At 41.9% G+C, this 27871-nt stretch overlaps 1 protein-coding gene across 9 annotated transcripts in view; it reads left to right on the top strand.

Annotated features, from left to right (window-relative positions):
• hspg2 (heparan sulfate proteoglycan 2) overlaps positions 1–25312 on the top strand; it is an 87959-nt gene extending 62647 nt beyond the window's left edge. For 3 of the 9 annotated variants that reach the window (XM_020585587.1, XM_020585593.1, XM_020585585.1), the window contains 40 exons: positions 295–475; positions 3143–3202; positions 4772–4894; positions 5059–5211; positions 5385–5545; positions 5764–5841; positions 7352–7487; positions 8105–8256; positions 8703–8847; positions 9399–9542; positions 10322–10456; positions 10589–10770; positions 10893–11088; positions 12273–12452; positions 12687–12947; positions 13080–13242; positions 13654–13751; positions 13842–14108; positions 14213–14325; positions 14466–14613; positions 14723–14839; positions 15054–15071; positions 16221–16305; positions 16395–16539; positions 16635–16737; positions 16829–16938; positions 17030–17138; positions 17267–17365; positions 17479–17700; positions 18045–18289; positions 18387–18558; positions 18976–19098; positions 19320–19376; positions 20367–20442; positions 20539–20617; positions 20960–21007; positions 21369–21439; positions 21538–21621; positions 22039–22144; positions 22803–25312. In XM_020585587.1, coding sequence (XP_020441243.1) covers positions 295–475; positions 3143–3202; positions 4772–4894; positions 5059–5211; positions 5385–5545; positions 5764–5841; positions 7352–7487; positions 8105–8256; positions 8703–8847; positions 9399–9542; positions 10322–10456; positions 10589–10770; positions 10893–11088; positions 12273–12452; positions 12687–12947; positions 13080–13242; positions 13654–13751; positions 13842–14108; positions 14213–14325; positions 14466–14613; positions 14723–14839; positions 15054–15071; positions 16221–16305; positions 16395–16539; positions 16635–16737; positions 16829–16938; positions 17030–17138; positions 17267–17365; positions 17479–17700; positions 18045–18289; positions 18387–18558; positions 18976–19098; positions 19320–19376; positions 20367–20442; positions 20539–20617; positions 20960–21007; positions 21369–21439; positions 21538–21621; positions 22039–22144; positions 22803–22973 — 5316 coding nt within the window. In that variant the 3' untranslated portion in view covers positions 22974–25312. The remainder of the gene's footprint in view (positions 1–294; positions 476–3142; positions 3203–4771; positions 4895–5058; positions 5212–5384; positions 5546–5763; positions 5842–7351; positions 7488–8104; positions 8257–8702; positions 8848–9398; positions 9543–10321; positions 10457–10588; positions 10771–10892; positions 11089–12272; positions 12453–12686; positions 12948–13079; positions 13243–13653; positions 13752–13841; positions 14109–14212; positions 14326–14465; positions 14614–14722; positions 14840–15053; positions 15072–16220; positions 16306–16394; positions 16540–16634; positions 16738–16828; positions 16939–17029; positions 17139–17266; positions 17366–17478; positions 17701–18044; positions 18290–18386; positions 18559–18975; positions 19099–19319; positions 19377–20366; positions 20443–20538; positions 20618–20959; positions 21008–21368; positions 21440–21537; positions 21622–22038; positions 22145–22802) is intronic. The other 6 variants (XM_020585591.1, XM_020585592.1, XM_020585586.1 and 3 more) reach the window with 6 other exon arrangements.
• Positions 25313–27871: the final 2559 nt, after the last annotated feature.

Genomic DNA, 27871 nt, shown 5'->3' with positions numbered 1-27871 from the left:
GAGTTTGATGAGAAGACCATCGTGTTAAATATGAAGCTACAGTCAGCGGCTGTTTAGCTCAGCGTAGTGCAAAGACCAGAGAAAAGAGGAGGCAGACAGCCTGGCTTTGTCCAAAGGTTATAAAAACCATCTACCAGAATTCTAAGAAGCCGCTGCGCTGGACTAAGAAATAGTTGGGCCCATAAAATCCCAAATTGTCTCTAAATAGCTGAACAGCAACAGCATTTCTTTCCCACATGTAACCAATAACATTCCAAGCATCTTGTATTTTGTGTGTTTTCCGTCCCCGTACAGTCGCCAGCCTACACCCTGGTGTGGACCCGGTTGGGTAACAGGAAGCTTCCCAGCCGGGCCATGGACTTCAATGGCATCCTGACAATTCAGAATGTCCAGCCCGAGGACGCGGGCATCTATGTTTGTACTGGCTCCAACATGTTTGCCATGGACGAAGGCAATGCCGTCCTCTATGTGCCAGGTTTGTGATCCTCGGCACCGCATTCCATTACCCATCACCCCTTGCCACACTACCACCTCTGGCTTCCATAGTTACCCTCCCTACACATGAGTCACATCTTCAGCTTGGAATGATGCATGCTTCTCTGTTTGACTGCGTTTCTCATTGAGCATTGTAAACACTCAGCCCTGGTAACATCATAATAACCTTGCAGTTCCAACTCCCAAAGTATTTGCCCTCTGCCCTCACACACTGATGTACAGGCGGGTGACAAATTAAAGGAAAAACCAGCATCAAGTGTCTAATAAAGTGTTGTGCCACCACATGCCGCCAGCTGGGTTGAGATCTGGTGACTGTGAAAGCCACAGCATATGATTCATATCATGTTCATACTCATCAAACCATTCAGTGATCCCTCGTGCCCTATGGGAACACTGTCATCTTGGAAGAGACCACTCCCATCAGGTTTTACCTTTCACTTGTCACCGTCTGTACAAGCCAGTGTCATCCTCACACTGCCATCCAGCTCATCTTACTGCTTTTATTCAACTTGTTGTCTTTTGTGCCTGTGATCGGTGGATTTTTCTGCGCTTTATGTGAAGAAATACAGCTTGTGGGTTTGGTTAAAACTAAAGACTACAACTTTTCAGATAACACATGGGGCCAAGTATGCAGTTTTATATTAGCTATAGCTTGACTACTGACCATTCAAAGTCATGACACACTAACTAGGCTTGGGCCAAATGAGCACTATTTTGGATCAGTGATTTGTGGGTTGTGCTTTCCACCAACACTCTACTACAAATGTTTTTTCTTTCCTCCTTGGTTTGTGTAATCGGTGGTGGTTTGGTTGCTTCCTGATCACTGGTAGAGCTGCCGGGTGCTGCTGTTAGAGGTTTTATTAGCAGGGTGCTAGATTCTGGTGTCTGTCTTAAACTTTGAGCTCCTTGGGTTCCTCTGTGCCTGAGCTGTGCTGTGCAGTGAGAAGGACTGCGGATGCCATCGTGGGTGCTTAGTGACTCGGCGACTGACATTCAGAGGACTTCAGTGTAACTGGAAAAGAGGAGGAGTGGGAAGAAGCCCACCACCCCTGATGTTTTTGTGATGTTCCACTTGACACAGTATTCCTTCTCACAATAACCATGAGTGTTAGTCCCCTGATGACCTGATGATGAATGTTGAAGAACAGAAAGGTGCTATTAGCCATGCAGTTGGTTCAAACTGCGGTTGAATTCTGTTTTTCAAAGTGCTGTTGTGCTACTTTAATATCGCTCCTTCATTCCTTTGGTGTTGGCCGAAGTCGGTCCTGTTTGACCTGAGTGTTACGTCTCGGATTTAGTTGGGAAAATATTTGACAACTGAGTTTTATAATGCAAAAAAGGTTTTGAAACCAAAATTATGTCAGGAAACAGTTGTGTATTTTGTTCTTTTTATGTCCATCTTGTTAATGTTGCTGCCATATTTTCTTTATCGATTGACTGAAATATGTTTTCCTGAAATTTTTCCATAAAATCAAAAATATCAGAAAAGTTGAAATTTGTTTTCTTTGGTTAATTTTTTTGTTCAAGGAAATTGACGGTTTCCTTTTATCATGTGTGTTTATGTTTAGGCAGTTTCTGGTGTTTTTATAAGAAAATATTTTATATCTCTAAGAATATTTTACACCTCAACAGAAACAGGTCACATTTCTTTTACCATTCAGATCTTTGTATCAACCATGACTGCATTTTTGTATTGGTGCATTCCTACTAACTTAAAAGCTATACAGTATGATTATACCCACGGTGCTTCTGTAAAGATTTTATGCTTATTTTTAAAGATGTTTCTTTTGAAAGGACACCTAACTGATATAATGTAGATGTGTCACATTGCAATGTATTTATCTCAACTGTGAATATATTTTGTGAACAAAAGAAAATTGATTAAAATGATCAAACTGATTTGATAATTTATGGATGGGGCTCACTGACTTATTATCTCAATCACTTAGGGGTAACCACAGGCTGTATGTCAGCTTTTTAACAGCTGTAATGAAACTAGAGTCTCAGTGTTTTAGACTGCTTCTAGTTACTAACCTGCACGTCTCATGTGTGGCTATTCTTCATACCCTCATCTCTCCGTTTGCTGCTGTACAGTTCCCATAGGCATGCACACTGAGTGTATATGTGTGTTTGTGTTTCTTGATTTTGATTATTTACAGAATAAGAAGCATTTTTGAGCATTGTTGTTTCTTATTGTGGTTGGTGTTGAGTGTGAGATAACCATTAAATGCTCCAAACAATACAGTTATTCTAATCAATGCACTGCTGTTCAACAAACATCAGTTCAGTATCAGTAAGTGTGAAAATTGAATGCATGTAGCTATGAGTTAAATGGCACCAACTATCATGATGATGATTATTAACTACCAAAAAGAAAATCATAAACATAAACAGGAAAATCAATCATTTGCTGGAAAACAGTGATCATACATTGTTAAAGTTGGTGCCAGTTGAAGTCAAGTTCATGGTTCTTTTAGCAAGTTTGCATCATGTGTGACGCTTTTTGGAGTCAATTGGCCGAAGCCACGACAGCCCACGTTTGGAGGTGGATATAAGTGTCTCCAGGGAGGTGAGAGGTAAACTGCTGTTACCCTGGAGAACTGACCTGTCAGTATACCTGTCCCCTCCCTCCCTCCTGCATCTCCAGAGGCCTCACAGACTCAGATGTTTTACACAGCCTATGAAATGTTTGAAGGACGCAGAAAGCGTAAGTCTGCATGGGCATGGTTTCCTCTCTGCTGGTCTCCCTGAGGGACCGGGCCTCTCTCTCTCTCTGTGTCATGCATGCACTCATCTTCTGCAGCATGGATATTCTGGTAAGCGGTTGTGTCCATGTACAATCAGCCAAGTAGCACTCTACCCTCACTTTCATACATGATGGCTCAGAGCATTATGTGTTATGTTCTGTTAGTAAGCAGTCATCTTTAGCTCTATTACTTTCAGTATATTATTAAGTTATCAAGCTCCTGTCCTTCTTAGAGTGAAAGCTTGAAGATTGTGCATGAGCATTCCTGGCTCCCACTATATTCTTTGGGTTCATTGGGCTCCATCACTGCAGAAAAAGGTGCATGTTCATTCTTATGGGCAACTCCTTGTGAATGTTAATTCATGAAAGAGGGGCGGGGCCATGTCTCAGCATTCAGAGACTTGAGGCATCCTTTCTTGTTTCTTCCCTCTCCACTCTGCTCTCCATGGGAAACATGCTGTACCAAGAAAAAGCTGTCATCTGGGCTTCAAACATCATACTGTGCCTAATACATCCCATCCCTTGCTCAGTGTGGGTAGCAGACTGGTGTCCAGTGTGAGAAACTGTGTTTCGGTGCATCAAACAGATGCAGATGTAAACGTGATATCAGTTGATGAAGGTTTAAGACTTCAAACATACAAAATATATGATAAGCACTTTTCTCTCCTTACCTGGTACCTACCCATGAAGCTAGTTTTAAGTTGCAATACAGCTGCACTTTTGTTAGTCTTATTTAAGTGCATTTTTTTCCTGTAATTTCAGCTCACAAATGAAATGTTGTTCCCCTCCATAGTACTGGGGTATAGGTGGACAGATGTCTCAAGACCTGGACAGATAAAGTCAAAACTATCTGTGAGGAGGGGTTTATTCCTTAGTCTGGGTGAACTGACCGTTAAGTTACACCTCTTGATTTTACCACAGATACTGACAAAGCCCATGGCAGAGACTCTACAGGATGCATGCATACTCATAAATAAACCATTCACTGTTCAGTGTAAACCTAAGGCCATTATGATAGCCCCATGTCCCATAGATGATGAAACGTCTCTCTGTCCTGGAGTATTGGTACCACTGAGGTCAGTCCCGGCTAGGATAGATCCAGTGTTTTTCAGCCTGCTGAGATAGCCTCCCCCCCTGCTGAAAGAGGCCTTTCATTTACTTTGTCATCCTGGGATTATACAGGATTGGATTGAATACAAAGTCTAGCAGCCAGACCAAAGTGGCGCAGAGAGCAGTATGCACAGAGGCCATGCCCAGGCCTGCCTGCCACATCTCATCTGTTCCATCTGCTCAGAGGATCTAGACAGCCGAGGGTGGGGGCGCAGGCAGAGGCTGTTACACACTCTCTCAGTCTGGTCCCACAGTTTACACAACATATACTGCAATTCCAGAGCTCTAGACTCTTGACACTTTTCAGTCTACTCCCTCACTGCATCAGTAAACCAGTCTGCATTACCATACTTTAAATCTCCACGTATCTCAGGGAAGTGTCTGTTTTGAGCTGCTCGACTGATGTGTTTCCTTCTATAGCTGCAGTAGGGGCCCAGCCTGTGGCCACCGTTACTCCCTCAGTGCTGAACGTCCGGCAGGGCCAGAGGGCAGAGTTTCACTGTGCAGTGACTGGCAACCCAACACCTGCCATCGAATGGATCGGTAAGAACAGTTTGAACTCCACTTTTGCTGTGCTTGGTACAGGCCTTGTTGAATTAAATCATATTAATTTGAGTGGAAAAGCCAATTTTTGTTTTCATTTATTGCACTTAAGGAAAGCCAAGTGCAGCCCTCGGTACAAGGATGTAACTATGTGGTTGTTGCAGGAGGTCCAGGGAACAGAATGAGTCCCAGAGCTGTGATACGAGCTGGTGTACTGACCTTCACAGCAGTGGACCCAGCTGATGAGGGAGAGTACACCTGCAAGGCCCTGAACACTCATGGCGAGCACACAGCACGGGTTTCTCTCTTTGTACAAAGTACGCTCTGTGTTTGTGTGTGTGAACATTCCTGAGCCCATTCATTGACTTCATGGTTCTTTTTGTTTGTGTTGCTGTAGCAGTTACAGTGTAAGACAACAGAACTAATGAAACACAGCAAATTATGGCTGATATCTTCTGTTTTTGAATAATCTCTATGCATTTTTGATCAGAGTCCCACCCAAGTGGCCTAGGCACCCAGCCCCAAGTCCAAGTCAGCCCCCAAAATATTGAAGTTCAAGAAGGCGACACATTGAGGTTGTACTGCCGTGCATCAGGATCACCCACCCCGAAGCTCACCTGGCTGAAGAATGGAGGACATCTCCCTCCAGAGGTGAGACATCTCCTGCTTTCTCAGTGCCTCAGTGAACACAGACTGTTTTCAAACTTAAAAGCTGTATTTACATTCTTCTGTGGTACCGAAAGGTGTGTCCAGTGCCGATGGTGTTTCTTCATACTGTGTCAGTAGTTATGACTGTTTTGCCATTTACATTTACTTTCTGTTTGTCTCCTTCTCTTTTTTGATCCCACCCTGTTCTGACATTTGCTCAGGCTATTTCCTCTCATGGTTTCCATCAATTTAAAAGCAACAGTGTCGATGTGTTACAGAGACGTATTGAGGACCTACAGGTCTGTCCATCTGTCTGCTGTCTGTCCTGTCTCATAGCTCATGTCCATTGTCCTCACACATGGTTGACTAAGTGCATGATCAGTGTCTTTGATACACACCTTGTAAATCTTGTTAATTTAGCTCAGGTGCTCACTAAGTCTTTTTAGAGCTGGTGCCAGTTACAAACAAGCTGCTGTAGATTTGTCTGGTTGACTTCGTGGTGTACTTGCATGCAGTACTTGTTTTTATGTTGTGTTTCATTAATATGTCTTGTATAGTTTGTTGTTTTGTACTGTCCACATCATACCATCTGTGACGTGTTTGGGCTCATAGCACCCAGTTGACCCTTATCATTCCACTATGTATTAAGAGGACTAAAACTACAGTAGGTACTGTAGGTATTTCAGACATACTTAAAACCGTGCCAGGCGCAGCCCACTGCCCCCCTGCCCCAGGGGGGTTTGTGTTTGTCTGGTTTCTGCACGGCCCTCTACTTGGGTTGGGAAGGGCTCCAGGGCCTGTTTAGTTCTGCCTCAGAGAGCTACTGCATAGTGTCAGCCTTTCCCAGGGGGCGCCAGGCTCTGACGTGCGACCACGCAGAAATTCTGTATGCTCTAGCAAAAGGCCTGCTTTGAAAACTCGTCAGTGGGTTCAAACACACATTGAGCCAGTGCCCGCTTCAGCCCCTGCTGGGTTTAGCCTCCCTCACGGTTGACTGGGCTGAAGCTAAGCAGCTTTGTCCATAGCTGCCCCAACACTCCCTGGATACAGTTATCCCTCCCCAGACCCTTCCCTCCTGATTCCCCTCCCCTCTGAGGTGTTTCCAAACTTTATGAAAGCGTGTTTTCAGCCGTGCCGGGCCTCTGACTACCATGTGGAGTAATGTGCAAACTAGCAAAGTTGTTGAATGCACATGAGCCAGAAAGTCCTGAGACTTCCTTAATCTGAGTCTTGAAACTCAGTCAGATTTTGGTTTTACTCAGTATATTCAGATATTTGAACTTCCAGGCTTGGTGCTTATTGATTAACCTCTGGCTCAAATCAATGTGTCACAAATTGTCAGACTGTCAGTTCTAACAGTTCTAATGTTTCATAATCTTTGCAAACACCAATCATTAATTTTTTCAGAATCAATAATAGTGTAGTGGACTTACTTATCATTGATCATGATATAGTAACACAAAGTGGACAAAGTTTTGTGCCATAGAAATCATAAGCCAAAATCCATTTACAGAAAGACTGAACTGTAGCAATAACAGCTCTTGTCCTGTCTTTAAGAGCTTCGCTGTAGTGCTTTTGTGTCGCTACTAGGTAGTGATGTCATGATGTCAGCAATGTCATATTTGTTTTTCAAGGGACATGAGACAGGTAAGTGATGTGATTTGTCTTCAGTAGATGATTTATGGGTGTTGATATGTTTTAAATATTAGTGAAATCATATGATATACAATGCTGTGTACCATGGCAGGAAATTTCAGTGGTCAAATTATAGTTTTTTAATCTCCTTGATTATTGATGTGTCTTCTCCAGGCCCAAACGGACCGCACCGACATCGGTACCCTGCTCATCCCCAACATCAAGGTGTCTGACTCAGGCACTTACATGTGTGTTGGCAGCAACAGCATTGGCTCAAATAGTGCTCCAATTAAAGTCACTGTGTTCAAAGGTGAGATGACATGATGGTCAAACTGAATTAGCTCACATTAGACATTTGTTGGTGATGATTCAGAGGGGACAATAATAGGTTTGACTTTATTGTCTGGTTTGGTTTGGTTGTTTTTATTTCTACTCTGGAGGCTGTACCGACAGGGGAACATTTATTTTTGCTGTTGCTGCATCAAATTAGAGACGATAAGATATGAATAAATAACAGACAAGGGTATAGTTTGACTATAGCAAAGGTTATATTAAAGTAAAACCTACATATGTCTTCCTGTGTCCCTCTGTCCCAAGACCTATAACCTTCCCTGTCCACCCTGTCAGCCATTCCTCTCTTTGCACAGTTTAGTCAAAGGTTGCCCACCAACTGATAATAATAGTAATAATTTCATATACATCTTAATTACAAGCACAGTGATTGTAAAAGAAGGAATAAAACAAGTATTTCCCATATCTGTACATAGATTGTGTGAAAAATGTTTAATAAATCAAAACGATACATCAATACAATACAAAAAAAACATCCTTACTTCCTGTAAGGTCATACGGTATTATGGATATTTATGTCTGAGTGAATCTTTCATAAGAAAAACAAATGTGGTGCATGTGATTTTGTTCGTGCAGCGGACCATAGCTCTTCGGTGGTCAGCATCCAGCCATCTATAGCTAACGTCCAGGAGGGCCAGAGTCTGGAGCTCAACTGTTTTGCCCCTGGAAATCCCCCTCCCCAAGTCACCTGGATGAGAGCCAGGGGACCCCTCTCCTCCAACCATCAGGTAATCACTGGTACATTCTGGTAAAGGTTGTGAATTTCTGCAGCAGAAACATATGTTTCCAAATTCCTCAAAAACTTAATTATTAGATTAGAATCATAGTTTGAAGCTTGTCTGAACATGTCAGCACATACATCTAGATTCTTGTTGAGGTCCAATATGTAATTAGAGGTATTCTCTACATAAAAAGTGTATGTTGATTTAGGCAGGCCAGTTCTTAAAATCTGAGTACATATACAGTTGGTTTGTCAATTTGATCAGCATTTTAATATCAAATTCCATACTGATATTAGGTTTTATTGTCAGTATTAGTATTTAATAGTGTTATTTGCCATTGGTAGTAAAGTGGTGTCGCATAAGAGGAGGAAAATGGATGGATGGAGTGAAATGGTGAGCTTTGTTTTGCAAGCTGAACTGAAATTAGTTGACTCCTCTTCTGCCATGCGCAGGTTCTGGGCAATCAGCTCCGAATTCTGTCAGCCACTCCAGAGGATTCAGGAGAATATATCTGCCAAGTACAGAGTATCCCTGGAAGCCCAGGATCCCATATCCACCAGTCCTCTGTCTCTGTGTCTGTCACTTCATCTTCTTCACGTAAGTTAGTCAACACTTATGGCCTCTGGCTTGTCTTTCTTCATGGACCAATAAGAAAACAATTTTGACACTGTATTGCAGCAGAATGCAACAGAATAAATGTGTCACTTTGTTATTTTTCCAAATATTTAATCTCACTGTGCTTAAGGTTGGGCTGTTTTATTTGATTTGGCAGCCTTTTCTTCCTCACTAAGGAAATTCTACTTGGTGACAGCATCAGTCAGAGACTGGGAGAAACTCATTAAAAGCAGGGCGTTACATGGCAGGGTGTTGTTCTCACACAAACACTGCCTCACTTCATGAATGAACTTTCCAGTTGTGCTTTCCAGTGTAGCCCAAGTAACCTTGGATTGAATGACTTTCCTCACTACTGGCCCGTGATCTCATCCTCATTCACTCCTTCCTGGAATGTTTGCGCTCCTAAATTGCTGCCAGTGCAGCCCATGGCAACACTAAGTAGTACTTATTACTTCAAGTGCCTGTGAATAACAAGTCAGCTTAATGAAGTGAGATCACTAAAGTCCTAATAGAATCCTCTTTTTCTGTGGCAGGTCTTCAGAGTCCCATCATTGCCATTGAGCCCCACACTGCTGCAGTGCGTGTGGGGGAGTCAGCCAGCTTCAGGTGCAGGGTGTACAGCGGAGCTCAGCCTGTCAGACTGGAGTGGAAACTGGCCAGCAACCAGCCCCTGCCAGGTAATAACCACACATACCTTCTCTGAGGAACAATCCTGCTCTGTGAGTTGTGATTTTATTATGGCGTTATTTACAGACAGTTACAGCTGCAAGTCCCTCCTGCAGTACTCCTCTGTTACTGATAACACTGAAATCTTTTTCTCTGAGACTTGCGTTGACATCTTTGCATTAGTACAATTTTGCATGGTATTCGTTATGCCTGGTAGAATTTCATGACATAATGGGTTCTCTTGTCAAAACATAGATATGCTCTGTGGTGCACGTTTAATAAAAACTGTAAATAGAATGTGCATGTTGCAATCAGTCATTTCCTCCAGTCCCAGATTTGTACTGCTTTTACCTTTGTCAGTTTTTAAATGAAGATTTCTTTAGCTGAGGTTTTCTTAGAATCTTAAGGGGCTACTCTACTCTAGCACTTTATTTTAGCTTTCCCAAAAAGCTTGGGGACTCACAAGAGACAGATTAAAATTGCAAAAACACTGGATCATCTACAGAATTCTCATAAGTAAACTAGCATTTTATTTCAGACCCCTTTTGCCTCCTAATTGCCCCCCACCTCTTTCAAACCCCACACTTCTAGTTTGTAATGAAGAAAAAAAACCTCATCATCTGAGGTATTGTATTTTTAGGACACTCCATTCAGAGCCACAGAATACATTATATTCTGTTCATACAAGCTGAGTAGTGTCAATCACAATGGGTAAACTAGGTGGAGTTCACCATAAAGGTTCAGGTGTCTTTTACAAATCTGTTGTTTCATTTGCATCTTTGTTTTGCAGATAATGTGGATGTTAGCCCTGATGGTTCTGTTATTACCATCAGCAATGCCCACTCTATCAACCACGGTGCCTATCGCTGTATAGCGAGCAACCCGTTCGGCATCACCCATACCCTGGTGTCTCTGATAGTTAAAGGTAAGCTACACACATATCAGCATGCACACACATATCTAATTTCACACTACCCTCAAATGTCTAAGTGAATAGTGCCCTCTAGTGGCTGTTTGGAAACGGAGCCAAAATAGTATTGTGCATCTGTGCCCTCAGGGTCTCCTGTGGCCATTGTCACCCCTGTTGGTCCTGTGCGGGTTAGTGTGGGTGAACCCATTAACCTGGAATGCCAGGGATCTGGAGAACCCCGCCCTTCAGTCTCATGGCACAGGCTGGACAGGAATCGCAAGATCATGCTGACTAGTCCTGTACCCATGGAGTCCAACGCAGTCATGCAGGTGCTAATGCATCTGATAATATCAGAATGTTTAGAGCAGCTTAAGTGATACACCATTCCTTCTTTTCTTCTGTGCTTCTTCTTGTTGATGAAGAAATATGTCCATTTTTCTTCTTCCTGCAGATTCTAGTGGCACGTCCAGAAGACAGTGGCATATATGTGTGCACAGTTCGCAGCACTGAGGGCACCACAGAGACCAGGGTGGAGGTCATTGTTGAGGGAGGCTCTCAAGTGCCATCAGTGCCCAGGGTTTCTGTTACTGAGCCACTGATGCTTGTGGTGGAGGGACAGTCTGCGACACTGCGCTGTGAAGTGCACGGTAAGGACTCAGGGTGTAAATGACCAGTTTCATCATCTTTTATTGATTCTCTTACCCAGCAATCCAGTGTTTGCTGATACCTAAACATATGCCATGATTTCTAATTGATTTGATTCAGGGACCAGCAATTGATATCAATCACACAATTAGATTTTTATTAACTCCCAGATACTCCTCTGTTAACATTCAAGTACTATTTAAATACAAATAAGGGCCCATGATGACCCTCCAATTCAACATAACCTTTGACTTTTGAGACAGGAAGCATTTTACATTGTCACATTTACAAAAAGCTAGAAAAATGCATTGCATTGGAGTTTTATTTCAGACACTTAGTGCTGTGTGTGTTGTTTTTAATTCAATATACTTCAGTACCCACAGTGTGTTTCTGATGGGAGAGGTAGCTTTATAGGTCAAAACCAATTCACATAGAAAGCATTTATCACTCGGCTTTCTCACACAGCAGTTAGAGCTCCAGTCTATCAAATGTGTCAGTCCACACTGACAATATACTGACTCACAGAGTAGTACTGGCTGCAGGCCTTGGTAAGGTGGGTTTGGACATACAGCCTCGTCCACATCTTCATCCAGCACCACCCACATCTATTGCGTCACCGTGCTTTCTTCAAGAGGGTTAGGGGATGTGGGCAGGGCTGGATGTTCAACCCTAGTACCCGTTCTGTGCATCACCCTTGGACCCCCTGCTTTTTTCATGCTTCAAGTCTATTTCTTCTCTCTGGTGTGTTTACTGAAGCATAATCTCCACAGACAGCTGTTTAAATCACACAGATCCTCTGTTATTTTTGTGCTGCAAAGATTTCACTTTATTTGCAACGACTGATCAGGTTGTGTCACAATAAAGGTACATCTAACTTCGATGTTTCATCAGTGACATCAGATTGCTGGCCATTTGACTGATGCATTGATCCAGACTGATGGATTGTTACAGTAATGACTGCTAAAAATCTGAATATTTTAAAATTTGTCATTGCAGTTCGCTTGTGCTGTGCCTTGTCTTGTGTCACCTTTTGGTTTTCAATCTTATTACTGTACTGACAGTTTTATTTGACCTTTATTGTAAATGAATGCCACAGGAATAAGACAGTTCTGGTCTGATTAAAATTGACTTTCAAAATGCGCTGTCCAGTAATTTCTTTTCCTTTCTCCACTTTGTGTTTTTGTAGGTATCCCAACCCCAAAGATCACCTGGTCCAAGCTACGGTCTCCTCTACCTTGGAGACACAAGGTGGTGAACAACAATCTGGTGCTGCCCATTGTGGACCGCCAAGACTCTGGAGAATACATCTGCAGTGCCACCAACACTATGGGCACCACTGAAGTCACCATCGTGCTAAATGTAGAGAGTGAGTGCTGTGGCTTCATGATTTTTTGCTCTGGGTCCAAATTATGCCGGCTGCTTGGTCCTTCTTATACTTGCCTGCAAGTTTAGCTTTATTTGATTTTATTCAACTGTATCCCATTTTGAAATGTATTCTCTCCTGCACTGACTAGAAATTCCTTTTTTATGTTTCATTTTGCTTTGGACATTTCTTAAGAAAACCCATAACCCTACTGAACTTTTTTGCTTCCGTTTCTAGCCCTTCCTTATGCCACTTCTGTGCCCGACGATGTGGCGGTGCGTGTCGGGGAGGTGATCAGGTTACAGTGCCTGGCTCATGGCACTCCTCCTTTGACCTACACTTGGACCAAGCTAGATGGAAACCTGTCCCCGAGGGCTCAGGTTAGTGAAGGAGACCTCCAGATCAACTTGGCCACTGCTGAAGATGCTGGGAGCTACAAGTGTGTGGCCAGGAACAAAGTGGGCCACAGCGAAGTGGTAGCTAGAGTCACAGTCAGATGTAAGTTATGGTGATTATTTGATATTATAACTAGACATAAAGACTGTTGCACCAGATGTCTAAAGAGTAAAATAGAGTTGGAAGTGAGGAGATATGTAAGAGTGATTTTGTCTCTGTCCTCCTTCTCTGTAGCCCCTTTGGCAGTACGTGTAGCTCCCCAGGTTGAAGTAAAGGCCCAGGGCAGTGCTGTGGAATTCACCTGTTCAGCCGCAGGAGGCATAGAAACCAAAATTGAGTGGTTGAAGGAAGGAGGTGCCCTGCCTCCAAACCACCACATCAAGGATGGGGTGCTCAGGTGACTCATACACACCACGGACTGGTTTGGTGAAAACAGGCAACACTACAAGACAAAACAGCTCCCAACTAATATGTATTATATTAAAGGGCCCAACTTGAGGATGTCAGTTTTATACTCGTCAACAAATTTTATTTACAGCTATTTTTTGCTTGCGATACTTTTTTGATAATATTTCTGGTGTTAACAAATACCATAAACACACAAACCTGACAATGCATTAGTCTGTCTCTGTGTTTTCCGTCATCCCTAACCTGTTTGTGGCACTCAGCCTCAGGCCCTGTCATTCCTAGATTTAAATCTTAAAAAACAAGTCACAAATATGTACCTTCATTTTTTTTTAAAGGTTGAATATTGTGAACATCAACCATGGCTTGTTTTAATTTGTGTATTTTGATCTTTTCTCTGTAGGATTGAGAACCTTGAGCAGAGCAATGAGGGTGTGTATATTTGCAGAGCTAGCAGTGTGTATGGTCAGGCCCAGGATACTGCCAGGCTGACTGTCCAAGGTCTGTCTCATTCATTACAAACACACTATACTCATACTGTATATACACCGCTCACTTTTAACCTCACTGTACTTTTCATCTTGTCCACAGCCCTGCCTAAGGTGATGATCAATGTGCGTACCTCAGTGCAGACTGTGATGATTGGGAACTCTGTGGAGTTTGAATGCCAGGCTGTTGGTGACCCAGAGCCCACGGTCAAATGGAGTAAAGTTGGTGGGGCCCTACCAGCTCACGTCGTTGTGAATGGCGGCATGCTGAAGATCGAGCAGGTGACGGAGGCCGATGCTGGGCAGTACCGCTGTACTGCCACCAATGACGTAGGCTCAGTACAGTCTCAGGTGGTCCTCCACGTCCAGTGTGAGTAATCAGTAAAGACACTTTATTTCCTTTTGCTACATATACAAAGGCAGTTGCACTGAGCTGTCCCCATCCTGGTTTAAATCCTTTGTCTGTTTGCACAGCCCTTCCTCAAATTGCTGCACTGCCTGAAACAAAAGAGGTGACAGTGGGGTCTGATGCAGTCTTGCCTTGTGTGGCTTCAGGATACCCTGTACCTCAGATCAAATGGTCCAAGGTAACCATGATACATGATTCAAGAGAACACTTTTTTCAAGATGGAGTGTTTAGGAATTCTTTCTAATACTGTTTACTGTCTGTAGTCTAAATGCTTATTATTTATGATACTGAAATCTCCATGTCTGCTTCTTTATTTAGCTGGAAGGAAAGCTTCCTCCTAAGTGTTTCCAAGAAGTCAACGTACTGACAGTTCCTCGTGTCACCCATGAGGATTCTGGGACATACGTGTGTACCGCGTCTAACAAACAGGGCAAAGTGGAAGCTTTTACCAAACTTCACGTTCACGGTTAGTCTGCATAGCAGGGAGAACAGTAGGGGTGGGCGCTGGCAGATAAAAGATTTTAGCATGAACTGCTCAGTTGTCTATATCTAACTATGCAGTTGTGTGTTTTCAGAGAGAGTGATGCCATATTTTGCACAGGAACCTTTGTCCTATCTCACCCTGCCCACCATCAAAAATGCCTACAAGGCCTTCACCATTAAGATCAACTTTAGACCTGATAATGTCGATGGTGAGTACAACCATAAATCTGCTTGAGTTGTACAGTTATTTTATAGCTTTTGCTTGTTGAAACTCGAACTATGTTTTTCCTTTTATAGCTTTTGCTTGTTGAAACTCAAAGTATGTTTTTCTTTTTTTTTATTATGTCATATTTCCTCATGTATAATTCACTACGTCTTCTGTCCCTTCCCTTTCTCCCTCTGCTCTCACCACGTGGTGGGAAGGTCTTATATTGTACGCTGGTGAGTCTCAGTCACAGGAGGCTGATGTTGGCAGTTCCGCTTTTTGGCTGTGTAAAACTTTGACATAATGCATCCAGCTCAGAGCTCATTTAAAATCTGTGAAGATGTGAAGAGATGCAAGATGGTGCATGGCCTGTGTTTTTATTCTGTACTGGCTCTTCAGTCATGATCACAACACCATGTTTAGGAGAATTACAGTCATTGAATTTTACTACTCCCAAGTCTACAGTACTTTACCTGCGCATACAGAGTAGCACTGCTGCTTAAATCAGTCTTTGTATGCTCACATTATGTAAAAGCACTGCTACACACCTTTTTCTATAAGTGTTGTGTTTTTATTTGAACATCCCTACACTTCTGAAAATGAAAGTCAGCTCAAAATAGCGCTGGCTTTTGTTAAACTACCCACAGTTGGTGTCAGATTTGTGGTGACAATAAAATAATAAGACATTACTGTAAGATGTTTGGAAAATCTAGGGAAATATATGGCTGCCATTACTTATATTGACAATTTTGACTGGCAACTTATCTGTGACCATTGTTTGTTTGAAGGTGTGATACATGTAGGATACTGTGTCTAAGCTAACTTACACTTTAAAAATCAGCTATGTTACACACATATGCAGTCTACGCTCTTGATCACCCCTTTTTCAGAACCATCAGAGATGATGATGTACAAGAGCATGTTCTAATCAGCCTGAGTGGCTCATAACCATAAGCATGTGTATTTCCAGCATGTGGAGAAAGAAAAGGGAGGACTAGTTGTACTGATGTGACTGGTTACACCTTACTGTACCCAGTGATGCCCAGACAGAATGATAGGTTATAACCTGGCTTTTGTTTGCTTTAAACTTGCCTCATCATAGCATGCCACTTTCATATACAGCTCTCAAAGAATTTATTTTGTGTGTGAATAACTCCATTGCAAATAATGTCCATCCTAACAAGTCCCTTCCACTTATATTTAGTCTAAAATCTTATTTATCTTGAGTTAATCATTCTACTACTGGGCTCAAATGATGGAAAATATGCCTTTTTAAAAATATATACAGTATATGTATATAGACTTATTAAGATGGATATTATTGCAGGAGATAATATAAGATCACGTTTGCACTAGTACTCACTAACCCTGTTTTTGTGGTACAGGTATGATCCTCTACAACGGCCAGAGAAGGACCACAGGAGCGGACTTTATCTCTCTGGGACTTGTGGGCGGCCGCTTGGAGTTCAGGTCAGCTTATACTGATCTTTTAAAACAAAACGACTTAGAGTAAACACAGTGTCAGGAAGCTTCTTGATGATCACAATTTTTTAAATCAGGTTTGATGTGGGCTCTGGCATGGCTACCATACGTGACCCCAACCCCGTCAAACTGGGAGAGTTTCACACCATTGAGCTGTATCGCAACCACACCCTGGGTTATATCATTGTAGATGGAGGAGAGCCCATCAAAGGCAGCTCACAGGTACTTATGTTGATGTGAGAGAACTCCTGTTGTCACATACGTGTATTTTATGAATTCTGTGATCAGTACAGTAAATGCTCATTCCCTCTCTTCAGGGCAAGTTTCAGGGCCTGGATCTGAACGAGGAGCTACATGTGGGTGGTTACCCTAACTATACAGTCCTCGACAAAACCGCTGGCATTAAGACTGGGTTTGTTGGTAAGACGTCACTCAGAACAATGTAGTATGGAAAAAATGTTTTTTTTTTCTGTGTGATGATTTGTGCTTACTGAATACTGGCACTATGAAGGCTGTATCCGTCAACTGGTCATCCAAGGTGAGGAGGTCATCTTCAAAGACCTTGATCGCAGCTCTACTGGCGTCACAAACTGTCCCACCTGCAAAGATCACCCATGCCAGGTCTGTGACATCCATTCACATGCTGTATTTGTAGTACTTGCCCTCTATTTGAATTCCATAATATCAAGGTGATTTCTCTTGTGTAATTCAGAATGGTGGCAGGTGTGAGGTCTCAGAGGCCAGCTTGTATAAGTGCACCTGCCTCAGAGGATTCACCGGAAGCAACTGCCAGCACCACTCATCCCTGCACTGTCACTCAGGTACACAAGAATTGTCACCTGACCACACAGACAAATCAAGACTATCAGCATGCACCCTTAGCATGGCAGCCTCCTATTAGTAAATAATAAAAATAGTTTGTGACCTTTTGTTACCTGAACTCCCACAGAGGCCTGCGGACCAGATGCCACCTGCATCAATCGCCCAAGTGGCCTGGGCTATGACTGCCGCTGCCATCTTGGCAAGTCTGGACACAAATGCATGGATGGTAAGACAGGATATCAATCACACTCATCTCCCATAAACATATTCAAAATATTTACAGGACACTGTCTTTTGTACTTTTCAGATTTTATGAAATAATCTTCTTGCCTTTACTAGGGGAGTTGGTGACCACTCCGCTGTTTGATGGTGAGGCGTCCTACATAGCCTATCCTCCCCTGACCAACATCCACGATGACCTGCGTGTTGAGCTCGAGTTCAAGCCCCTGGAGAGAAATGGCCTGATGTTCTTCTGTGGTGGCAAGAAAATGAAGGTGGAGGACTTTGTAGCCATCTCCATGGTGGAGGGACATGTAGAGCTCAGATACGAACTGGGCACAGGTAAACAGTGTAAAACTGAAGTTATTTGCTCCTGAAAACTGCACTCTGAAGTGATGTGGTGACAAGCAAATATCAGTATAAACTGTGATCTGGGACCATTTCAACAAAGCATTAAATGCTGTTGTCTTAATTTGTTTATGTGCACCTCAAATCAGCTTGGTGCTTTTATGTTTTAGTGCATGAATTAACATAATAAAGGAGTTAGTATGGTTAGAATAACCAGGGATATGATCAAATTACTGAGCAGATAATACTGATATTTGTTCATTCCACTTACACACATTGCGGTCTATAAGGCAAACTGTCAGAAAGTCAAATCTCTGTGGACCTATCTTGATTTTCAGGCCAGGCAATCCTTCTCAGTCCTGAGCCAGTCTCTTTAGGCCAGTGGCACAGAGTTGTGGCCGAGCGGAACAAGAGAGCCGGCCACCTCAGGGTCGACCATGGCCTGGTGGAGAGGAAGATGTCTCCAGGAAAAGCCCAGGGCCTCAATATCCACACCCACATGTACCTTGGAGGAGTTCCCAGCATGGACATCCTGCCGAAGCCTGCTAATGTCAGCAGAATGTTTTGGGGATGTGTAGGAGAGGTGAGATCTCTCTGTGCTAAAAATAAATACAAAATAAAACGCTAATAAGTATTTATCTCTATGTGGTTGCTTAAACACGTCTGCACTGCCTGCTTAGGTTTCCATCAACAACAAGAAGGTGGATCTGTCCTACAGTTTCACAGAAAGCAGGTCTATCCACAAGTGTGTGGACAACAGCCCCTGTGACCGCCGGCCCTGCCTGAACGGTGGTCACTGCATGTTGAGTGCTGAATATGAGTACCAGTGCATCTGTAAGGATGGATTTGAAGGTCAGTTCTCAAAGTGCTTGAGAAGATGTAGCAAATGTTTGATCCCTGACAGAAGTTGCTACTATAGTTTGTATATGCTGCTCATTATCAGTTACCATGTATGTTTCACTTTTATTTCTGTAAATGGAAGATTTTCTAAGTTATACTTGTCTAAGACAGCGTCCTTAAGTATAAGCTGTACTGATCAGCTTTCATTTGGAGTAGGAAACATGCAACTCAGGGCAAAAGCCTGTTTAAGTATCAGTTCCAACAGATCTTCTCCTTCAAAGATCTCTCAGTATTTCATTAAAACGTGTAAAACTAAACAGTAAGCTGCGTCTACATATAATCTCCAAATCATGTGAACTAGCCTGCTTCTGAATGAACTTGACCCTTGACCTTTCACCCCTGACCCATGACTGGCATGTGTCCCTAAAGGTGAGCGTTGTGAGGTGGTGAAAGATGTGTGCCAGAGCAACCGTCAGTGCCAGAATGGTGGCAGCTGTTTTAATGGCCAGTGTGTGTGCACAGCTGGGCACACAGGCCTGACCTGTGAAGAAAGTAAGTACTGACTGGCAACATTACCATGTAAACCATTATTAAGACAAACAGCAGAACACTTGGGAAATATGTTTGTTTATTGTCCATTTATAATGCACAGCATCAGACAGTTCATGCCCTCCAAACCCTGTCAACAGTGCCCTGCATGCTGACAGGGTTAACTCTAAGTGATTAAATGTGTCTCACCACTGCACTCTCCTGGCTGTATCCTGCACACACAGGCCAGGTCTCCAGTTTCCCCGAGGCCCCGTGGAATTTGGAAACTAGCGAGCCAAATGGTGCAGTATCTTAATATTCAATCTGCCTGACATAACAGTGACTAACAGGGGCCTGTCTAAACCCGAGGGGCCCCACGTTCCTTTCAAACTCAACCCAAACTGTCTTATCACCTAACACACGTTCATGCATAAACACAAAACCAAACATACATTTGTACTCAACTGAGACTCTTATCCCCATTGGAAAGCTGGGAGAGGGGAATTCTGCATCCATGTTCAAAGGCAACAGGATGGTAAACTGCAGCTGGGAGGTCAACTAATTTTTGCTGTGTGTTTTTGGACCATTTTCACACTGAAAATGCTCGACATGTGGAATTCCCCGTTTTTCTTTTCCTGTTGTTATGTCAATGCCTGTAAGACGGTTACTCACAATGTCAAATCTTTCATGTCTGTCTACTTCAAAACTACATGTCTGCACAGCAAGAAAACCAAAAATGTGTTTTTGTCTGAAACTGTCTAAGTCAGAACATTAAATCTGCTGCATGTCCAAACATTTGTGCTGTCACTAACAACTATTTGTTGTGCATGGAGCTGTGGTTTTGGTGAGTTCAGTCCGATTTCTTTGAAAGGTCAGAAGTGATGAGGAGTGTGACGACTGTCAAATGAGTATGCATCACAGTTTGTTCATACTGGTCGTTGTTGTTTTGTTTCAGACCTGCAGATTTACATATGGATTCTGAGCCTGAAATGAAATTAGCCACAGTAAGCTACAGCTGTGACAGGGAAATCTTTGAGTGTATTGAATTGACAGTGTGTTTCATAGGTTGTGAACTTTTTTTTTTTTAAAGGTTACGTAGTCTCACATTAAACACCATCAGCAAATAAAATGTTACTAAGTGATTTCTGTGAAAGAATCTGTCATCTATCTAACCAGGGTCTCTTTCATGTTTTCAGCAGTGGAGGGCACTATTACAGTAAAAGTGAAAGTTCACAGCACCTTTACCAATATTTGAATGCCAGTTTCATTTGTACTTGATGCATTTTTTGTAGATTCACCCTACCAGTATGCAGCTCATTTCCACAATGACGGTTACATTGCTCTTCCTAAATCCATTTTCCCCAGAAGGTAACTGTTTTCTACATTGTTTTGTTCTCACAGTGAATTATCAGGAGTTAATGCTTCCAGGGCACAATAGTTATTTCTTAAAATATCTTTTGTTAGTGCCCATGACTCACCAGAGACCATCGAACTGGAGATTAATACGCACTCTCCTGAGGGCCTGATCCTGTGGCAGGGGGTGGTAAGTCCTGGTTCTGGTCATGTCTTATGACTTATCTGTAAGTCTGAGATATGGTTTAATCCAAATTAAGCCTGATTGTCACAAACTTCCCTTCCACCTCTTCATCCTCACCATAACTTTACTACTTCAGCACTTTTACTTGGAATTACATCAATAATACATCATTATAATGCAGTACTGCACTTTCTTTCATTTCAGTTTTTTACTGGCTGTTGGGCAGCGTTCACCATCATACTGTCTAATTCATACTTATGCTGTAACATGATGGCTGTGAGCCCGGCATGGCTGACACCACTAGATAAGTGCATGTTGCTTCTGTAACTCATCCTCCATTTTCCTCAGGAGACCAATGCCACACGCAATTTGCGAAAGGTGCATGCTAATAAAAAGGTATCCACTCATACAGAAGACACGTCTTTTATATCTAACGTTTCATAACATGCATTTTTCAAAAGAATATGTATGTTGCAACAGTTCTAAGATACTGGAGAACCCCATGATTTGTGTTTGCATTGCACAATGTGCTGACGGCTTCTTTTGTCATTTTCTTTGAAAGGTTGTCACACATGCACAAATACAGTTGACTGCATTGCCTCATGTTTATTGTTAAGTGTGGAAAAGGAGTAAAGTGCAGGTGGCCATTGGTCAGAACATCACAGTGTGCCATCATGCAACAACTTCTTCACAGTGTGCCATCATGTAACAACTTCTTCCTCTGCCAACTAAACACTTATAACACGTTTATCTCCAGGAACACGGAGAACACGCCAAAGGAAAGGACTTCATTAGCCTTGGTTTGCAGAACGGACACCTTGTTTTCAGGTGACTCAGTCCGTAGTTCTATTGAAATCTGCATGTGTGTTATTATTTTGGATTCAAATTAATGTTGTAGTAATGTTGGCCACCTACATATTATCCAGTTACCAGCTGGGCAGTGGGGCGGCTGAGATTTTGTCCAGGAAGTCCATCAATGATGGGAAATGGCATAAGATTACAGCAGTCAGGTATGATTGCATATTATATCCTGACGTTTTTTGGAGTTTGACTCTGTATATGGTATAAACTAACCATTCAAAGTTTCAACAGGGGCACTTTTTAACAAAATTCTTAAGAACCTGTGTGTAGAACCAAAACCTATATCTGCTATACAACTTTTTTTTTAAAGCACAGGTGGAATTGATAACATTAACGATGGCTCTGTGCTGAGTTTCTCAGTAGACTAACCCAGTGAGTCTGTTTCCAACAATACCTGTATCTCTGCTAAGTGTAATACAGGCATCATTAAGCACATCTGTGCTCTCCTTGTTGTGACATGTTAAAATGTCTGGCATGAAAAAGGTCTGTTATTTCCAAGTGTGGACTATTCCCTGAATTTGTCAGTGAGTGTTTAGTTCTTGTGTTTAGTTGTGCTGTGTTTGCAGAACTGGAAAAGATGGCTACATCCAGATTGATGGAGGAGCTGCACTACACGGACAGTCCAAAGGCAAAAGCCTCATGGTCAACACTAAAGGCAGTATATACCTTGGTGAGTAGACTGAAAGTATGGAGTCCTGAAACTGTCTAAATGTAGTCAAAAACATATGAAAACGATATATTTATAAGTATCATTGTTAGTAAAATAATGAAATAAATTAATAAAAAGTCTTTTTTTTTCTTTAACCTCCAGCCAGTTGGCTAAAAAAAAAAAAAGCTGTAAAGTCAGTAGAGCGATCTAGAGGAGTGTATCTACATTAGCTTAACGGTGGAGCTAAACACAGTGAGCTCCACCCTTTTCTCTTGGCTAGCTGCCTAGAAAAAATGTTTGTTCTTCATTAAACTATACAGTCATCCATACTGCATACAGCTGCACTATCACTGTACTGATTCTTGTAACAGCTGTTCAGACATTTTAGCCAGCAACCTGGCAATAACTATGTTAGCTATCTTAAAATTTCCAACACACTGTTTTTCTATCTTCATAACATTATTTTCAACTTGAAGTTTCACTCCTTGTTTGAGCCAGTAATCTTTCTCAGTGTTAGGAGAGCTCTGCTGTATGCTTATAGGAATATCTGTGTCTAGTGACCAGTGCAGTATGTGTGAGATAGGATCAGTCCCTGCTGAGTCTGCAGCACATTTACAGAAAGCTGTAGTTTTTGTCTTCCTTAATGTTATTAGGCATTGATTGAGGCGGTCTGCACGCGGGGGAGCCCCAAACATGGCTGCTATGACAGGAGGGAAGTTTTCTTCAGGAATAACAGGTTGTGTGAGGAACGTTACACTGATGAATGCCCAGCCAGGACAGCAGCCAGCCCAGGCCATCGACCTTCAAGCCCACGTAGCCCACGGCACCAACATGCAGCCGTGCTCTTCATAGACACACGTACACAAACATGAATAACCACAAACACAGAGACTATTGAGTGATGTCAGACACACAGAGAGACTTACACACGTACAGCCTGACACAAACTTGGTGCTTTGCTGCTACCAAAAAACAAGGTGACACAAGAGGACATGTTTTTCTGTGTGCAGTAAAAACAACAACAACAAAAACAAGAAAAATTGAAACAATATTAACAAGTCTTCTCTTCCTCAGTGTTGTATTCTCAGTGAAGGACTATTAACACAGGAGAACCAGTACAGTTTACATACTTTACAGTATACAGTAGTTTTAGCCCTGCGATGCATAAGAGAAAACAAATTAAACCTGCAGTGGGTCAGATCCTATGGAGTGGGAGATGTTTTTACAGCACTGAATTTTTATTTATATACATATAAATATCTATTATATTTGTGGGAGAAAACATGCAAACTAACAATAGTTGCTCTTCAGCTTTCCTAGAGTTTATTCTGGGTTCTAATACTGTGTGTCCAGAGCTTTTTCTAAGCCTAACTGTTTTAATGCTTGAAGAAGTTTCGGCCTTCTTTCTTCTCTTCTGTAGAGGAACCTTTTTTGTGCAGGCATGCTCAGCCTTTTGGGAGAGGAGTGCACACAACTGCAACTATGTGCAGCTTCAGTACACACCTCAAGTTGAAAATGCCAATTAAAAGCCGCAAATATTTCCAAGTACTGTTGCTTTGGCCAGGCCACTTTTCTTTGCGTCACAAGTCAATCACAATCACAATGACTCTTTTGTGTCTGTTTTTTTCTTGTTTATGAAAAGAAAGAATCTTTGGTGCTAACATCAGACATGAAGATGCAGTACAAAATCATATGATTGCCAGTTTGTCACATGTAGGTTCTTTTTTAGCACATTGGTAACTTAGATTAGTAAACTAGTGTCACATTTGTTGATTTGCATGACATTTGAAGTTGCTTTTATGACCATATAGCTCGGTTTATTGCCTCCACAGATTTATATGATTGAGTAGATCTCAAAAACTATTTTTAAGAACTGAAAAGTGTGTAGTTTTTGTGTGGTTGTCAAGGATATTGTTTTATGTGTCAAAGCTATCTGCCATTCAGGTAGATTGAGGATGAGTGGGTATGCTAAGTATGTTTTTTGATTATGTACAGTATGTCTCAGGCCTTTCTCACAAGTCACTCTACTTTAAGCCCCACTATAGATTCACTTGTGTGTGTGAATTCATTTGTCATTGTCCACATCCTTAGGAGGGTCAAGCCAGAACAGCTCCAAGAAGTTATTTTGAGGTTTGGTAGCTTTAGTGCTAATTCAGTCAGCTATAAAACTCTGAAGGCTCAGTGTTTCTGTAGGTTGTTTCCCCTGCAGCAGATAAGAAGTAGTACACAGTTTTAATAATGTCGACTCATGTGGGAATGCAGTGGAAGCCTCCTGTAGGTGCTGTGACCAGTAGTGTAACTCTAATAAAGCATGCTTGCCTGCCTAGTGGATGGCACAACCACTTTGGGTTTCACCAACCTTTTTCTCATTGTAAAGGTTAAAATATTTGTATTAATATCCTAAAAATGAGTACTATTAACTAGAGTTACTTCATTTTTATTTATTTAGGTTTTCTTTTTTTCCTCACTTTTGTTTCAAGGATTTGTTCTGCTGTTTTAGAGCAATCACAGAAGCTTGCGATTTTGTTCCCCTGGTTGTTGTGGATCGCCTCCCACACCCCTTGTTCTTCCACTCAGACTGAATACAGCTTCCCAGTAAGTTCTTCAGAAACCACCCCGACATTGTTCCATTAAAGGCTAATATCTAATACCTGACGGGAGCTGCCTGGTCAAATGGTTGGAAACTGGTCTTATTCATTCTTATCATTCATTGTGAAGAAAAAGTCTTAGGTTTCAAATGCAATTAAAGAATTATTTATCTACACAGAATGGTGTCATCATGAACATGTGGATCGTAAAGAGGTGAGTAGGATAGGGTGTGTGCACGCCCCTTGTTGGGCACATTTTATGTATCTGCTCTTAAACTGGGTTTTCATATATACTGTAAGCTGAACATTGTTGCCCAGTGCAAAGTTTTCATGAAAGTGCCACAGTTTTTTGGTTGTTTTTATGCCATTACAACATATGAAAGGTGCACTTTCAGTAATGGAGATTTTTATTTTGGATTTTTTAAACACTTTACTGTTACACTTTTAAATGGCGGGGAAAGAAAGCTGATAACTGTTAAACAAATGGAAATGTACCAAATGAAATTTATCCATGTCGGGATGTCCTGACTGGTCCATTTCCAGTGCTAAAAAGATGCTCCTCTTGCTCTTGGTGTTTCTTAATTAAAAACAGAATTCATGTGCTCTTTGTAATCTTGTGAGTTTTCACTGTGCTCTGCTCTTGGTTAGTTTAGAGGAACCATTTCTGCACTAATATCACATAATTGTTCCCAGATGATCCATTGTACAGGTAAACCAGTCCCTGAAGAGAGGCTAATTAGATTAGGGGGCGACTGTGGTTCAGTGGGTAGAGTGGTCATCTCCCAACCAGTGGGTTGGAGGTCCGAATCTCGGTGTCTGCAGTCCACATGTGGAAGTGTCCTTGGGCAAGACACTGAACCCCCAAGTTGCCCCTGATGGTTAGGGCCATCGGTTGAGTTGGTGCCACAGATGGCTGCCTTGGTTCTGTACCGGAAACAAATTCCTTGTGTGTAACATACTTTGCCAAATAAAGGTGATTATTACACTCAAGGTTTCCACAATAAATATGTCCAATGAGTATAGTACTCTCATTTTACAGAGCCTGCTGTATTTATTAAAGATGCACTGACAATAATAATAATAAATGAAATAAAACAACAAAATATAACAAATAAATCAATCTATAATATATTTAGTAAATAAAAGGGGCTGCATGGTGATGCACGCCTCACAGCAAGAAGGTTCTAGGTTCCAGCCCTGGCCGACCTGGGCCCTTTCTCTGTGGAGTCTGCATGTTCTCCCGGTGCCTTCGTAGGTTCTCTCCGGGTGCTCCGGCTTCCTCCCACAGTCCAAGTCCTCCAGTCAGTGACACAGTTCATTAGCAAAATAATCACTGAGCCACTGAGCAACCAGACAAGGTGGGGTGTGGACGGAGCATCGTGACTGAAATATAAAAGGACTGGGACACAAGAAGAAGGTGCTTCTTTGGGGCACCATCTTGAGCAGAGCAGAGGCATCGGCTGCAGATTTAGATCATCTTTAATTTTTGTATTCCAGTTTAGCTTATCTTGTATCCCATATAATAGGTCTTTTTGTAATTATTGGAAACTTTATTAGATATTAGATTTTTTAAAACTCTGATATTCTTCCTGCTGCCTTTTTCAAGCATCACCCAAGGGAGAGAAGGGTTCTTTCTAAATCTCCAGGTAAGAGCTGTAGCAGAATTGACTACACTTTATGAACATGGATATTAATATTAAACATTCAGTACCTCCTTAGATTAGGGCACCAAGTCTTTTATAGTGGCATACACTCTAATGATAAATTTATTCATCTGAGTCATTAATTCAGTCTCGATCTGAAGGCCAGGAATTAATTTTTGTATTTCAGTTTAGCCTCTTGCAGATCTTTTTGTAATTTTAAAAACTGGTGATCACAGGATCGTTCTGATGGCATCTTTGGAGCTTAACAAAGGATTTGGCTTAAATAAAACTTACTTTCAACTTTACTAGAAAATGTTTTTGTCAGGGACTATTGGGTTTCTCCCTCTCTGCGCTTGCAGCATATCAAGACAGGGGCCATTTGACAGAAAGACAAAACAGGAATCAGTCAGAAAAGAGGGAAATAAGGTTCAGCGTGTACGTCTCATCACTTATTCAAACTGTAATCTGTGGATGTATTTTCAGGTAAGATGAAATGCATTTTGTGTAGGCTTATGTATGTCTTTCTTGTTTTCACGTCAGTAGTGAATAGGTAGCTATTTTAAATTAGAATATGGACCTAATTTGCATTTGTTGGAGCATAGGTTGTGACGCAGTAGCATATTCACCTGTTATTTTACACCATCTGATTGCTGCCCTAATGCCTCAGGTGATGGTTTTGCACAGTATGATATGGGGTGTCCAACGCTGTAGCAGCATATCAGGACTGGTGCTGAGGATAGAGCGTTGTGCATTAGGGCCCCCGCTGGCCAGCTGAAACGTGCACAGCAGCAGGTGGTTTCGGAAGATGAAGCAGTAAAGAGTGGACATGTGTGAACTGTGTGGCCTGCAGCCCGTTATGTGGGATTTTACCTGTGTGTCTTCAGTTACAAAAAAAAGAATAAAGGAAGGAGGTTACTGTTGCGCACAAGGTCAACAACACAAGGTTGAATTCTGATTCAGTCATATTATGATTCAGCTGTTAAACCCACAATAGGTCAATCAAATCCACTTTTAAAGCGAAGGGTGCAGATTTACAACTGGAAACAGTAAACCTAAATATGAAGGAATATGGCTGAAAAAAAAAAACGATGACTGGAAATCTTATTAAGGGCTACTTGTGAGATGATGGCGTAGATCATTTATAATTTTCATATAGTCGTAATGTATTGATTATGCTAAATGTTTTGTATATACAGTAACATGTAACCTATGTAGTGGAATATATGTACATTATACCTGCTTCTACGTGTTCTCTTTCAGCAGTTGTGCCGTGATCCAGAGACAATCATGAGCCTGCTGACTCCCTCCTCTGGTAGGTATTTTCTTCTTAATCTCATTTCATAACCTGGATTACCATACACCTGCCTGGGCGCTGGTGCTAGGGATTAAAGAAAAGGTCTTCTTAGAAATGCATTTTGTGTAGGCTTATGTATGTTTTTCTTGTCTTCACGTCAGTAGTGAATAGGTAGCTGTTTTAAATTAGAATACTGTAGATGCAAAAGTTTAGGCACCCCTTGAT

Source organism: Monopterus albus, unplaced genomic scaffold, assembly GCF_001952655.1.
Source record: "Monopterus albus unplaced genomic scaffold, M_albus_1.0 scaffold371.1, whole genome shotgun sequence".
Lineage (NCBI taxonomy): Eukaryota > Metazoa > Chordata > Actinopteri > Synbranchiformes > Synbranchidae > Monopterus > Monopterus albus.
The sequence above is the reverse complement of the archived record's forward strand: the minus strand, read 5'-3'. Positions and strand labels throughout refer to the sequence as shown.